The 15,860-nt window shown below is 30.1% G+C and overlaps 1 protein-coding gene across 2 annotated transcripts; it reads right to left on the bottom strand.

Annotated features, from left to right (window-relative positions):
• Window positions 1–2,345: 2,345 nt before the first annotated feature.
• Window positions 2,346–3,477, bottom strand: LOC120169970 (nudix hydrolase 18, mitochondrial-like). Of its 2 annotated transcripts, XM_039178049.1 has the most exons (5): window positions 3,335–3,477; window positions 3,116–3,221; window positions 2,938–3,021; window positions 2,731–2,859; window positions 2,350–2,634 (listed from the first exon to the last, which is right to left on the bottom strand). In XM_039178049.1, the coding sequence occupies exons 1-5, from the start codon at window positions 3,406–3,408 to the stop codon at window positions 2,479–2,481; spliced, it is 549 nt and encodes a 182-aa protein (XP_039033980.1). In that variant the 5' UTR covers window positions 3,409–3,477; the 3' UTR covers window positions 2,350–2,478. The 2 variants fall into 2 exon arrangements, with proteins under 2 accessions (XP_039033974.1, XP_039033980.1); XM_039178043.1 differs by having other exon boundaries at window positions 2,346–2,634; window positions 2,731–3,021.
• Window positions 3,478–15,860: the final 12,383 nt, after the last annotated feature.

Here is a 15,860-nt window from a genome sequence, read left to right as displayed (position 1 = left end):
AAACGCTGACTAGCTTGCCACCAATCAGTGGCAAGCTCAGCCTCCGTGGGTGTCAGTCTCATTAATGGAGTGTTGGCCTCCTAAAAATATAAAAACTAAAACAAAGTTAAACGTCTACTATTAATAACTTGTTTATATATGATAGTATTTGTGTTAACTTACATTATTTATTGTCGAATATGGTATTAAGTCTTCCCAATCCAACATACGTTTCCTCTTCCAGGAAATAGCCCTAGGAATATCATCTGAGGATTTTAATGCATATGTCCGCATGCAGGGGAAAGCCTCGAATATCCAAATCTACAAACAATATAATAACAAACATTAGTAATTGTTAAATAATTAATTATAATTTTGAAAACATTATATAGAAATTCTTACCTTAAAGGCCCAAACAAAGCCTGACAAAGTGTATTTCGACCCATCGCCCCGCAAACTTTTGCGGTCATCAAAGGCAGACGACAACTTAGTCCAGGTAGCTTTCCATATATACGAACCCCACGGAAACAGATTCCATGCATTTAGGTCCTCTACCAATAATATTAGCTCCTGAGGAATAGGTTGTCTGGCCTCTCTGCCTAGAAAGCCGGCATACAAAAGTAGTAGAAGGCATACTCGGACAACATCGACGTCATTCATCCGAGTAAAACCATCTTTCTTATTAAACAATTTCTTCATGTCGTCGACGTGTAAGTTCGGCTTCTCTATTGACTCATCAGGAAAAACCCTGGATAACCATGATGGGCGGGTGATATGACGAGTGTACCGGCCTACATCATCGTGTCCGAATCGTAGACCAGTGATTAAGCAGAACTCCTTCCGCCCAAAACAAGTATACGCCGGTGGAAAATGAAACCATATCTCTTCCTCACCATGTTGTATACTGTCGGGTAGATCGCTAGTCATGGTCTGAAGCCACAAATGGGTCAAACTAGCATCTCCACCCGGATGCTGTACTCTCAGCCATGGCCCGAAGCAGGTTTCTTCAAACAATTTTCTTTGTGCAGGTGAAAGCTTTGAAGCAATTGTAGTGGCTAGGCTAACTTTATTCCTTAATGTCAATGAAGCCGAAAAAAATTTCTACAAAAAAACAATAAACATACCAAGTTAGATATACCAAAAATTACACTGTCAAGATATACCAAAAACAAAACAATAAACATAAATAGTAGTTTATTCTTGAAACTAAAATTTGCAACACTGTTTTTGTCTTTTGGTTGAAATGAAAATCGCAACGAGATAATGAGAATCGTAACGCGGAAATGACTATCGCAACGAGAGAATCGCAACGCGAAATGACTATCGCGACCAGACAATCGCAACGCGAAATGAAAATCGCAACCGCGAAATAAAAATCGCAACGCGAAATGAAAATCGCAACGCGACGCGTTGCGATTTTTTTTTCGCGTTGCGATAGTTATTTCCGCATTGCGATTTTCATTCTCGAAACTATTCTTCTTCTGCATTACTTCAACCAAAAGACAAAGCAAAGACAAATACTAACTTCACAGGCTAAACAGTTTAGCAGTATTGGCAGCAATCGAATGAATTTAATAAGAAATCTAAGTGAAATGGTTAATCTATTATTGAAATTACCAGTAAACTTATCATCAATCTCAATATGAAAAACCTAAAATAATGCAAAAATTTCAAAATAAAAATAAAAAAAACTAACCCTCGGAGGTTGATTTTCCATTTCTGAATGATTGTGAGGGATTTTTGACTGTGAATGGTTGTGAGGGATTTCGCCGGCGATGGGGACGGAAATCTTCGGAGATGGGGACGGATTTCGCCGTAGAGAGTGAGAGATGGAGATGGGACTGAGTGTTGTGTTTTTGGGTTTGAGGTTATGAGTTGCGATTACTGTGGACGGTTCATTTTCCGATTTATTAAGAAAAAATACGTGTTTGGAATTTGAAAAAAAAATACGCGTTAATACGAATGGCGCTATGTAAATCGCGTTGCGAAAGTCAGTATCGCGTTGCGAAAGTAAGTATCTCGTTGCGATTTTTTATTATCGCATTGCGATAGTCAGTATCGCATTGCGATTTTCCCAATTCGCGTTGCGATTTACTTATTCGCATTGCGATTTTCCCAATTCGCGTTGCGATTTACTTATTCGCATTGCGAATTGGGAAAATCGCAACGATACTGTAGACCATCGCAACGCGATTTTCAATTATCGCATTGCGAAAATGCAACGCGAATTTGCGATAATGGAGATCGCGTTGTGAATTAGCGATCGCGTTGCGAATTAGCGATCGCATTGCGATTTTGTTGGTCATTTTGGCAAATCCGAAAAAAAATAGTTAAAATCTTATATTATATGGGATTTTTGGTCACTGAGGTTATTTTCTCTTACAGTTATTTCCCTAACATTTCCCAGCTGTGAGTGCATGTATTTGTTAGTCAACATCTGCTTCAAGTTGATCCTCTTTTCTTTTCAACAAAAGATTTAAATCTAAACTGCTCCCGTATTTACAAACTACTAATCTTTGCTGCTAAATCAGTGCACAAATTGGGAAATTTTTGTTCATTTTGTTGATCCATTGAGTTTAGTCTTTCGACCAATATGTCTAAAGCTTCCTTCATCCACCAATGCTGACAAACATCCCTTGCTTCTTTAACATTCATCTAAACAAAATCAAAAGGGGGAAAAGAATCAATTTTTGAAAGTTGAAACCAATCAATTGAACCTTGGAAGCCATTTTTGATAATACAAAAGCTTACCCAAGTCCTTTGTCTCAGATTTTGCTCAGGCCACAAGTCAAGTTCTTCTTTCACCAGCAAAGGGAACATATACCCTTCATAAAATGTGCCATGCCTTTTGCTTATGAAATCCCATTTCCCCAATTCACACTGTTTCAAAGATGAAGACTTTTTTAGTATAAAGAATTTCAGAAGAAGATTTAAGAGTTTGATTAAATAAATATTAACCTCAACAATGCCTAGAACACCAGCTTCTTCAAGTGATTCTCTTAGTGCAGCTTCTTCTCTAGATTCATCAAGCTCCCAACCACCCTGATGATCAAAACCCAAAGATTTATACTGAGGAAACATCGTTTTTAAGGAAAGTTGTTGATTTTTTTTTTTGAAGATTTTCATGTTTGTGTACCTTGGGGAACATCATTTTTTGACATTTCTGGGAAGATATTACAAGAACCTCGAGATCATTACCAGTGGTTCCATCACTGGTGGATTTGTATCTATAGGGAATGCACCTGCGATCGTCAAATTTGAAGAAATCAACGAGGTTTCGTTTATGGTAAAAATGAACTGGAAACAGTCCCAGCATGAAAAATCTGACCCATTTCAGAAAAGAAAAAATACTCACCCGACAACTTGGCGGCGGCCCAAGTTATCATATCGCTGCAAGTGCCTTCCGGAACGAGAAACCAAGCAAACCATCCTCAGAAAAATTGAAAAACAAACGACTAAACAAGAACTAAGAATCAGATTGAACAATCTATTGATGCAACCAAATTCAGCAGCTCCAAACGAAATTCGAAAAGATTTTTTTTTTTGTAATTAATGGAAACAATCCCAGAAAGGAGATTCGTTTTTGGGAGTAATAAGAAACAGGTTTATCGTAGAATGGATCGAGCCAAATATTTCAGGTAAAAAAGGGCAACAAAAAAGATGAAAATGTATGAACATGGAGTTGGGTATTTATAGAAAAATAAAGGGGGGAAGTGAGTAAACATGTTTATGTAATTAATTTAATTAAACAGAAGTTAGTGAGTAAATAATAATAAATTTAATAATAGATGAAAATGATGTTTTTTTAATAATAAAAAACGGTAGGTATTGAGACGCGTCCCATTCTATGAGCTTCGATGTCGTTTCACTAGCAGAAAAGGTTTTTCCGTACTTTTGAAAATATAATGAATATTATTTGATTTATTTATTTATTGTTTTTTTATTAATTTGAATTGAATATAAACTAGTATATGTTTAAAGATTATTATCATTCATTTGAAAATAATTTTTTTTATCTCTATATATAAAATATTCAAACCTTAAATTTTGAAATATAACAATCAATCTATTAATTATTAAAATCATTTGATCCATACTTATTGCATATTTATTATTCTTATTCTTATTTAATTGACAGATTTGAGAGAGTGGAGTTGTAGCCAACACGTACACGGTTGATCTGAAGTAAAGAGGGATTGACTTGATGAAGGCATCTGAGTCACGTGTGCGATGATTGGCTATCTTCGGCTAATGCCTTTTCTTTAAGCCGGGGCCGGGCTGTTTTTTTTTTTCCAAAAGAAAAAGCAGAAAGCGGCCGTGTGTCTTATGTCGTCCTCATCTGTCTGGCTACAGTTTTAAGGATAGCAAGATAGGGTTGGATATATATTGGATTTTTTTTTGTTTTTGTTTCTATTTTTATTTAAAACTGTATTCACATCTACACTAATTAATAAAATAATGGGTTTATCAAACTATTACTTTAGGGTAGTCAGTATCGGCCGAGGTACATCATCTATTATATTTGTTGGTGAAAGAAATAAGATTGAGATAATTTTAATTTATTTTTTAATTTAAATAGAGAGTTACGCACGATCATTTGATAAAGAAAAAAATGATAAATAAATTGGAAAAGATGATGAACAATTAAAAGAGAATTTGAGAGAGTGTTATATCTCCATTTTTACGGTCTTATATGATGATTTCTATACAAATCCTTAATGTTGATATTACACCTAAGATGATAGTGAATATTTCTAGGTTGGTAGAGTAAATAGATTTGACTGTAAAATTGTAAATTTAGTTGGTAGATTATTTAGGTTTATAAGTAATCATGTCAAGGAATTATAACTTGCCAAAGTTATGGAATTTTGGAAATTTTGAGAAATTACAAAAAATTTGGGAGAGAGAAATAACAACGGAAATATAACTTGCAAATATGATCTCAAGGAAACACAACAATACTTAATTAAATATAATAATTAAAGAATTCGTAAATAATAATTTTTTTTACCAAATACTATATTACATTTGAATAATTGTTTATTATAATTAATAATAGTAGTGTTCAAGTAAAAAGTCTGCATGCATGTCTAATGGGATAATAACATACGAATAAAATTGTGAAATTGGCATTTGGTATGCATGTAAAAACTTTGCTTCTTTTACTACTTGAGTAGTGAATTAAAAGAAATGCTAGTTGTAATACTATTTTTGCTCAAGGTTTTCCACTTTTTTTTGCTTCTCTTTGTAATTTTATTAAGAAAAATCAATTAGTTTTTTATTAATACGGGTAAGTACAATGTAATATATGTTCAAAGACTTTTAACAATTTGACACTAAATGAGCGCTCATACCTTTGATATTCATGGTACTTGAACTCGAGACCTCAAGAAATAATAATAATTATTTAACCACTAAAATCGATTTATTCATATAAAAAAACCAAATAATTAAGCGAAAATACAAAATAAACCTAGCATAAAAATGATACATATGTAATAACATATTAAAATTTTATAAAATAGAAAATAACATATTAAACTTTTGATTTAATTTATGGTATACTTTTTTATTTTTCTTTCTTTCAAAGTATACTTCAATTTATGTCTTAAATTATCATTGTCATCTCAATTTATGCTAAAAAAGAAGCTTTTTAGCATAGCTATAGGCTTAGTCAGCCACCACAATGGAAATAGATGCCATGGGAAGTGTGAGGGTGGTGACAACTTTTGGAGAGGATTCTGCCTGAAGAGTCGCATTTTAAAACGCTGCAAATGCCCATTAACGAACGGGTGAAACGAAATTTCCGAGAAATTATGTTTCAAGACTTGCTGAATATATTCCAATAGTCAGTTGCACACATTATACCCAATTTTAGCATAACGAAGCTACAGATTTTATGATGCCTTCCATCTAACATATAGAATAGTTTAGGATGCTTTCAACAAAAAGGAAAAAGCTTGAGTGGAAGAAAAAGCTAATATCTATTTTGTGGAATAGTTTAACTTTAATTTGATACTACAATTTTTGTTTTATCTTTTTGAAACAAATATGTATAATTATGAAGATTTACGCCTATTTGTGTTACAAAAACGTACCTCATAGAAGAAGAAAAAGTTTTTTTTATAGAATAAACTACTTATTTAATTATACGTTTATTACTTTGTTTTTTTTAGTCATCTAATTATTTTTAACGACAGCTGATCAAAATAAAAATAAAATATAACTGTATGTGTAATTTTAGAAAAATAATTAAATGATTAAAACGAAAACAAAATAATAGATGAACGACTGAATATGTAATTTATCCTTTTTTATAATAATTTATCAAAAGAATTGTGACAATACATGTCAAAAGACAAATTATTGATAAGTTATATTAGTTTGAATATGTTTAGATACAACTGTCTTTAATATAAGTATTTAGAGTCACGAACCAAGCGATTTTGGTGGTAAAAGAATTGTTATTCCTTGACGTTCCGAGTTCGAGCACCATGAATGCGAAGAGTGTGAGCGGTTAATGTCAAATGGTTGAGAGTTATCTTTAAACATATATTATCTTGTACTTATCACATATTAATAAAAAAAATATTTAGTATTTTAAGTTTTATATAAAAAAATATTTTTTCATCAAAATTAAAATTTATAAATTTTAAAACAGATTTTTGATAGAAAATACAAAATAAAATATATGAAATATAATAACAATTTAATTTTTCAAGGGATGACTATCTCTACTCGTCCTCTCAACCTATCTCATGTCGAATATAAGCCATTTGAGGGGGGATTAAGAGAATGTAAATTACTACACTAACTTGTCATTATCCGAACAAGAAGGAACAAAATAGACCCGAAATTTTCAAAGTTTATCAGAGGAAAATTTGTATGCAAATATCCAAGGAACATTGAACCTCAAGTTTCTAACGCCCTCTTGTTAGAGTGTTGATCCGATTCTTTTAAAGTTGCTGTGGGCGCGAGAGTTGGTTAACTTATGAAACATAATACCACTTCGTCAACAAAATATACGATCGGCTGTGCTTCTGGTTAAAATGATTCTTCAATTTTTTTCATAAATAATAAAAAATAATTTAATCATTCATACAATCAAAGCATAAATAATAGGTTAATTTATCGACTTCACTCATATATTAATTAGATTGATGGTTTTTGAAAATTATCAATTTAATATATTATTGAATCTCATTGTTGTATTTTTTTAAATTTTCTTTAAAAGATTAATCTTTATACATCATTTCTGTATTTTAGAGTTTTTAAAGGAATATTTTTGGAGGAAGGATCTCAACCGTCAAACACTCATTGGAAAACTATAATTGTTTGACACGATATTTGACATGTTCATGTAACCTATTAGAGTTGAGTTTATTATCAGCTGACCATATCTACTGAATCTACCATCCTACGAGTAGTCATATTGATCTTACGCCTGACATCAACATTAAGGATAACCATAAAACACTCTTGATCAAGATTGAGAGAAAGATATAAAATCCATTTTCCCACTCATATCTCTTCTACCTCCTCATGGAGACAAAAAACCCAAACACCGACCAATGACCGTTTGATCATCGGTTGCAATTTTTGTCTAAATCAAAATGAGACTATAATCCTCGTAACTCATTTGTTCTCATCGATAATATATATTTAAATCTAATTGAGTACAAACTTGGTAAAATTGCATTGGCCTTTTATAAATTTGACCTTAAAAAGTCCGGATTAAAAACTCTTTTGAAACAACTTCTTTCAAAAGGGTAATTGTTTTTTAATTAGAATAAAAAAAGTGCAACAAATACTAAATATTAAGTAGAAAAAAGAAATATGTGGGCTAGAACTGAAGAAAGAGTTGGTGATCTGATCCATTGTGGTTTGAAATGGTCGGACTTCACATGGAGTGGAAAAATCGTGCATGGCGCCCACTTGTTGAGAATTTATTTCGTCTCTGCCTCTTTGTTTCTTTCCTTTTTTTTCATTTTTTTTTTCAAATTTATACAAAATTTATTATGACTTGGACGACTCTTCCTACTTTAATTACCATTAATGGGGTAGTTGGAGTTTTTTTCTTTGATAGCTACACATTAAACTAGCCTTTTGTTTTTGGTCCTTTTTGTTGGTAATTCAAAATATCCTTTATTGGATAGAAATTATATGACATGGTCTGATTCGATTCGTATATATTTCTTTTTAAACACGACCTTCTTGGTATAATTATTATTAGGTTTTTACCTTTTTGTCTTCAAGTTGAACTTATAGATAGGAGTTGGTTTCACTTCTAATATCTCTCCGTTTTAAACGAAAAATCCTCTTTATTTTTTGTGTTTTTTCGAATGTAAAATTTCAATCAGGAGAAAAATATTTTTAGAGCTATATTCCTATTACCGAGAAAAGTATTATCGACTGATTTCCATTTTAATATTTGAATATACGAATATTAAAGAGATGTGCTAATCTCATGGTTAAGACAAATTTACTTCTAAAACAATGGTTCTTTCATGACAGAATTTCGGTTTGATCTATTTCGTTTGAGTTATTTTCCTCAACCAATACTAACGTTTTGTTTTATCGCAGTTTTGTAATAATTTAAAAGAAAATCTTATTGTTGTTAAACAAAAAAATGGTTGTCCCTTTTTCCCATATGTATGGGGTAAGAGAGAGGTAAGATAGTAGGCTACCCTTAACACTAGTTTGAGAGCAGCTTCCGTAAGAGACCTCCGAATTATGAAATGCCCTCCGGGACTCGATCCCACGACCTCAAGGTTAATAACCTTGTGCTCTAGCGAATTATGAAATGGCTATTACTACTATTGTTCGTACTGTGAAGAATCTATTAGAAAATCATTGGCAGTAAACTTGATACGTTTAACACGGGCCCTCGTTTCTTTTCCTAATATTGAGGTAGTAATAAAAAAAACACATTTTTAATTGATTCAGTGTTTTAAAATAAATCTGTTAGCATAAGTCATATGATTTGTGTAACACCGCAGACTCGATCCAAATGTTACAGTCAAATCCGAGATGTCACACAATTTAAAATACAAATCATTTTTCAAAAGATAACCAATAAATCCAATGAAATGATTACAAAGTCACAACTGAAATTAAAATACAATACTTAAAAATAAATATAAAATAAATATGAGAAACTCTGAAATAAAGACAGCATAAAATTAAATAGCAAATGCATACACATCATCAGTACATGTAGCGGACTACATATGACCATCATTGACAATACACAAACAAGTTTAACACAAGGGTAAGAGAGACACCTATTTAGGTGTTTATGGTTACCCGAAATGCAAAGTAGTAGTCCTCTCTATGTCGGTGGTCAATCTCATTTGGTACAACATGATCTGATCATGAATAGTTACTTAAGTTCTTCCGACTTAACAACTCGTGCCATCTAAACTCAACACTTGAAGCTTGAATTATCTTTAGCAAATCTCAGAAATAAAGAATTGCATTAGTAACAGTAGATTACTATTCCTTATTAAATATAATCTCTTTTTATTTCTACTTGTAAATAGATATACTTAGTTACTCGTTATTGACGTCAGTAATTTCACAAGAGAACCGAAGTATACTTGTAGTAAACTAGAGAGAGGGTTTATGAAAACTTTTAAGAAATTATTCTGGTTTTTCTGTGTTGGAGAATATTTAACTCATTTATTCTGGTTTTCATATGTCGGTGCTTAAACTCATTTTTTTCATTGCCTCCCGAGTCCTTCAAAGTTTCCATTTCATACACATTTGAAATTCTATATATATATGGATGTGTCTGCGACACTCGTCTAGGACCGTTAAGTAATACTAACAATAAAAGGATTTAACGTAGAATTATAAATTAGTTAAAAAATTAAAGGTAAATTATTTAAAATAAAATATTAATTATATTATTTTTATAATTTTTTGAGTAAACTATATCATTGGCCACCTGACTATTGCCCCATTTTCATTCTGATTTCTGACTACCATTTTTAAGATTTAATCAACCAGGTCACCTAACTATTTAAATGCATTCAATCATGTCACTTGCCGTTAACATTTAACAGAAGAGTTGACGTGACAGTTAATAAAAATTAGTATAATTACACATTCAGTCCTTATTCCTTACACAATCTATCAAATTAGTCATAATTTTATTTTATTTAATATATTTAATCTTTCAATCATATAACGACGCGTTTCATGAGATCATTGGATGACTTTTTAAATTTAGTTTATATTTAATTTTAATAATTTTTCCTCCTATCAGATGATGACATGTGGCACTATATGATGGAAGGAAAATAAATTGAATTAAGAAGCAGCCTCTACCACTGCACCAACACTAGTTTTTGATATAATATTTACAATATTTGTTATTTATCTTATACTATAATGAAGGCTAGAAAAAAATAAAAACAAAAGTAACAATAAAACAACTCGAATCTTGGCATATTACTAAGGATAGGAACAGGGAAGGGCAGGGCGGTTTTTTGGTCGCCTCAACCCCAACCCGAAAATATATTATTTATACCTCAACCCCATTCGACCCGATTCAAATATATTAATATTTAAAAATAGTTAAAATAATATATTTATAATTATTTATTATATTTTAAATGGTTAAAATAATATATTTTATCTTAAACCCGACCCGATTCAAATATATATAAAAGGGATAAACTAATAATTTATACTTGGTTGGATCGGATTGATAATTTTTCACCTTAAACCCGCCCCCGTTCTGCCCCAAAGCTATCTATTATATAACCCGCCTCAGACCCCGAATTTTAAAAAAAAAACAACCCCTATTGGATCGGATCGAGTCAAAATCAGTCGACTTCATATTAAATTGTCATCTTTGGGTCGATTTTGTTTGAAATTTTGGGTATGGGATAGGGCGGAGTGGGTTATATAATAGATAGCTTCAGGCGGAGTGAGATCAGGTTTAAGGTGAAAAATCATCGATCCGACCCGACTCGGTAAAAATCACGAATTAGGTCAGGTTTAAGGTAAAATATATTAATTTAATCATTTTAAATATTTTAAATGATTATTAGTATATTACTTTAATTATTTTAAAATATTAATATATTTGAATCGAGTCGGAACGAGATCAGGTATAAATAATATATTTTCAAGTCGGGATTGGGGCGGCCAAAAAATCTACCCAACCTGCTCTATGTCTAGTAATAGACCTAGGTTCAAGTTGTTTTATTATTACTTTTGTTTTATTTTTTTTGGCCTTCATTATAGTTTAAGATACATAAACACTGTTGTAAATATTTTGCCAAATATCGATCCTGGTGTAGTGGTAGAGGTAGTTTTATTTACTTTGGAGACTTAGATTCGACTCTCTCTAGCAACCTTTTGGATTCAATTTATTTTCCTTTCGTCATATGGTATCACATGTATCATCTGATTGTAGGAAAAATTATTAAAATTAAATATAAATTAAATTCAAAAATTTCTCCAATGATGTCATGAAATATATCATCATATGATTGGAGGATTAAATATATTGAATTAAATAAAATTATTACTAATTTGATAGATTGTGTAAGGAACAAGGACTAAATGTGTAATTATATTAACTTTATTCATTGTTACATTAGATCTCTCGTTAAATGTTAACGATAAGTGACTTGATTATTTTAAGCAATGATAATAAAATTAAAGAAATAGAATTAAATGGTTATCCTAAATTTGATTATTTTAAGCTTCTTGGAACATTGATATATTTAAAAACTTCCTCTCATTCGCCATTGTCAGAATTTAAGAATACACGATTTCTTTCCCTTTTTTTATAATAAATCTGACAATGGAACGCGACTAGAAATTTGAAGCTCCTCATCCTGACGTGGAAAGTAATAAAGAATATGAAATCCGACTCATCCTCGCCTCATCTTGTAAGTGAATAGCCTCAAATGTATCAAATTTGATTCGGTGTTGAAGATTGTAAAATATTATTTTGGATCGACATGATATAGATATTATCAAATATTTATTAATAAAGATATTATTTTGGAGATATAGATAAAATATATATTAAAATATTGAATTGTATAACAGGTATAATTATATTCATAAATTTAGTAGTCCGATTTCTAAAATATTAATTATAAAAAATTATGGATGTGTGTAAAATTGACTTAGTTTTACACTAGTGAAAGATAATACTTCGTCATATCTTGTTGAAAAATAAGAATGCAATGAAATACTCTTTTCTCTCTTTGTGAAATTAGAACGGACAGTTGGACACTAACAAGTAAAAATAAAATGAAAGACAATAAGAACACGCAAAAATATGGGGATAAAGTGACGTTAAAATCTATGTTATTAAAGTTAACTTTTACTCATTTTTCTTAATCTACATTTACTTTCAATATTTTGTATTGTCTTTCTTTTTTCCTTTAAATTTTGTTTAGGGTTTTAGTCGATGGCGGCACAAATCTTAATGTTAATTATTGATCGTCGATGATTATTATTTCTCTTGTTTTTTTTTTTGTATTATGTTATTTGTTTTCCTTTTTTATTGAGTTTTCTTTTCAATTTTAAATAAGAATATATGTCTTTGTGACATGTTTTTCTCTTCTTTTGTGACATTTTTTTTATTTTCTCTTGTGACACGTTCCTTATGACTTTTAATACGTTTTTCACGTGTCTTTACGGTTGTTTTGGTGCTCGCAAAATGACTATCGCGACATTTATTTTCTAATTGGTTTGTCGGTAGTCACATATATCCATATCCCCTCGTTTGTAAAAGGTTATTTGTCAATATAATTAGAATTGTGTAGCAAAACAACCTGTAAGATAGTTTGGTTCGCTCAATACTCCATTATCACTTCGTAAAACATCTCATTCAACATAGACAATGAATTTTTATGAAGGTTACTGAGTTTTTTTTTTGTGTTGGACGTCATTCTCAAGAGAAGATTTTGTTTTTCTTCACATCATTGGATTTAATATTTTTATTTTATGTATGAGTTTTTTTATGACTATTGTCTCCGTTTTTCTCACAATACTTGAACGCATTGTAATTATGATTACTTCCATTATTTTCATTAATAAAATATATATTTTATTAATGAACCAATGATTCAAGTTAAATATATATTTTATGGTTGACAAAAATTATACTTCAATTAACATGTGTTATTATACAAATTTACTTAACTACCCTATCATCAATTTCGTTAATAGCTAAATTGAAACTGAATTAAAAGTTTAATGATTTAATTGAAAAAAATTGATTCAGTGATCAAAATAGAGTTAAACTCATAATTTAATGATCTCGAGGGTATCCTCTCCTATATGGATGTAATAATGTAGGGTTAGGAATAAAGCCCACTTGTGATTCAATTGGGTCAATTTTTTGATGTAGACATCTATATCTATACCATTGTATAGAAGTTATACTCGTTATGGATATTAGTCGATTTGAGATTTTGGACTGGTCAAAGTATACCATGTCATAAGCCATGATGTTAAGGGTAATTTTAGCATATTATTATATAAAAGTTATCCCAAGAAGGATATTAGAGATAATTTGATATTTTGAATTCATGCCATAAATTATGAGATCTTAAATTTAATGTTTTGGATGTATTAGAATATATTTTAAAATTAATCAGAATATTTAATTATAATATTATGAATATTCAAGAAATTATAATATTATGAATAATGTAGACTCTTAATTAAGTTTAACTTTAATATACAAATTGACCCTTGAATTTGGTAAAAAGTTTAAATTTGTAGTTAGATTTTTTTGGATCAATTTGATATGCGAGCTTAAAAATTTTTCTCTAATTGGTACTTTTGTTGTATTGACATTTTAACAACTAATCAAGTTTCTGACATGGTATTGATTAGTCCAAAATGCTAACATATAGGGTTGTTCATATTCGGGTATTCGTATTTTAAGGTATAAGAGATTTCTAACTACCAAAGATCTGGCCCATGATGGTTGGATGTCCGTAAATCGAGTATCTGTAAACTTGAGAACATGTTAGTTCGGATTATATGATACTTATTCCTTCTTTTTACAAACCAATCAAATTTTTATTTTTTTAAAAATTTTAAAATTAAATAAATTTGAAATTCTAAATTATATAATTCAGACATGTAAATACAAATAGTATTCACAACTTACGTGACATCAAGGATTTGTCAATTCATCTAAACAGATAATTGTGTTAATTATTAGAAAAAGTAATAAAATTATGAAAATAGACTATCAATTTAATATAAATAAAAGTGTAAGGGCTAAATTTCAAAATTTAAGCATAGTAGATACACCGAAACCATAATTGAACCAATGGTTAATGAATGCTTAACGTTTGGATTTGAAGCAAATTTTTGAAAATTAAAATTAAAATTTTAAAAAAATCAGATAGTCGGGTTCCCGTTTAAGTGAAATTTTGTAACTCATTTCCTATTTTTAAGCTCATGAATAATAACAGATCAAATACTCGGCTCGAGAATTTGAGTCAACGAATCATATATTACAGGTTTAATTTTTTTAACACCTCAATTAATAACATTAATTACCATATATCACAACTTAATTGCATGTTGAAATGTCACATTAACACCAAGAATTAGTTTAAGAATTTATTTTAAAATTCAAGTACTAAATCGAAAAATAAGGGTAAATTATATATTTAGTACATAAATTATCAATTTTGTTTCGTTTTAGAACCTAAATTATTAGTATTATTTCGTTTTAGTATCTAAACTTTCATTTGTTTCAAAATCATACATAACATTTACTTTTTATTTCATTTTAGTAACACGCCATTAAAAACTTAACAGAAATGATGAACGTGGTATTTTTATGGGTAAATTACTTCATCCATCACTTAACTATCTTCTCACTTCTATTTTGGTCACTAAAGTTTAAAATATTTTAATTTAACTACTCAACTTTCAAATTGCTCATGTTTTAATCATTCTAATTTATTTTATTAATGATTTTTGTGACATGACTTTTTTTTATTATTATTTTTTGGATAAGTTGAATTTTATTTATCCAAGAAAAAGTACATCAAACAGCACTCATCCCAAAACAGGGAGTATAAACACCAATATACAACAAAACAAAGTTAGTCTATACTCCAAGAAGTACAAAGTCTAGAATTTACATAATCAAGTCTATTAATATTTTTATCTTTAAGTTTGATCCGCACATGCTCCTTGATAGACTTGAGAAAATGATCGGCTGGTCTTGTGAGAAGATGTTGAAAGTTAGAGTGATTAAATTAGGAGTAATTTGAAAGTTAGATAATTAAATTAAAAAAATAAACTTTAGTGACCAAAATAGGAGTGAGAAGATGTTGAGTGATGAATGATGTAATTTACCCATAAAAAGTGTATGTTGTAACAGTTTCGCTAAGTTTTTAATGACAAGGTACCAAAATGAAACAAAAAGTAAACGTTAGGTATGGTTTTGTGTTAAGAATATTGAAGCTAAATGAACAATCGAAAAAGTTTCCACGATAGGGTGAATTGGGCTTTTGAAAATTTTGGGTATGGAGGAGAAAGAATAGGAAAAATTGCACAACGATTTATTGTGGTTCGATTTCTCAACCAAGTCTACATCCACTACCTTAGCTCCATTCTAAGGATTTTCTAACAAATTTACTAATTTGTTCTTTCTTTTTCTAAGGTCAATAGTAACATTTACAAGTCCCTATCTTTTCAAATGCTAAGATAAAACCACTCTTTTTTTTTACAAAGGGATAAAAGAAGTAAACAAGTAAACCTCAAAAAGGTAGATGTTTACAAGAATGAAGCTCACAAGAAAATAATTAAAAGATTTACAATGAGTTCAAACACTTGTGTATAAGAGAAAAAGGAAATAAGAGAGTGAAAGAGCT

Source organism: Hibiscus syriacus, unplaced genomic scaffold (genome assembly GCF_006381635.1).
Source record: "Hibiscus syriacus cultivar Baekdansim isolate YM2019G1 unplaced genomic scaffold, ASM638163v2 tig00003041_pilon, whole genome shotgun sequence".
Taxonomy (NCBI): domain Eukaryota; kingdom Viridiplantae; phylum Streptophyta; class Magnoliopsida; order Malvales; family Malvaceae; genus Hibiscus; species Hibiscus syriacus.
This window is presented reverse-complemented; position numbering and strand designations above follow the sequence as displayed.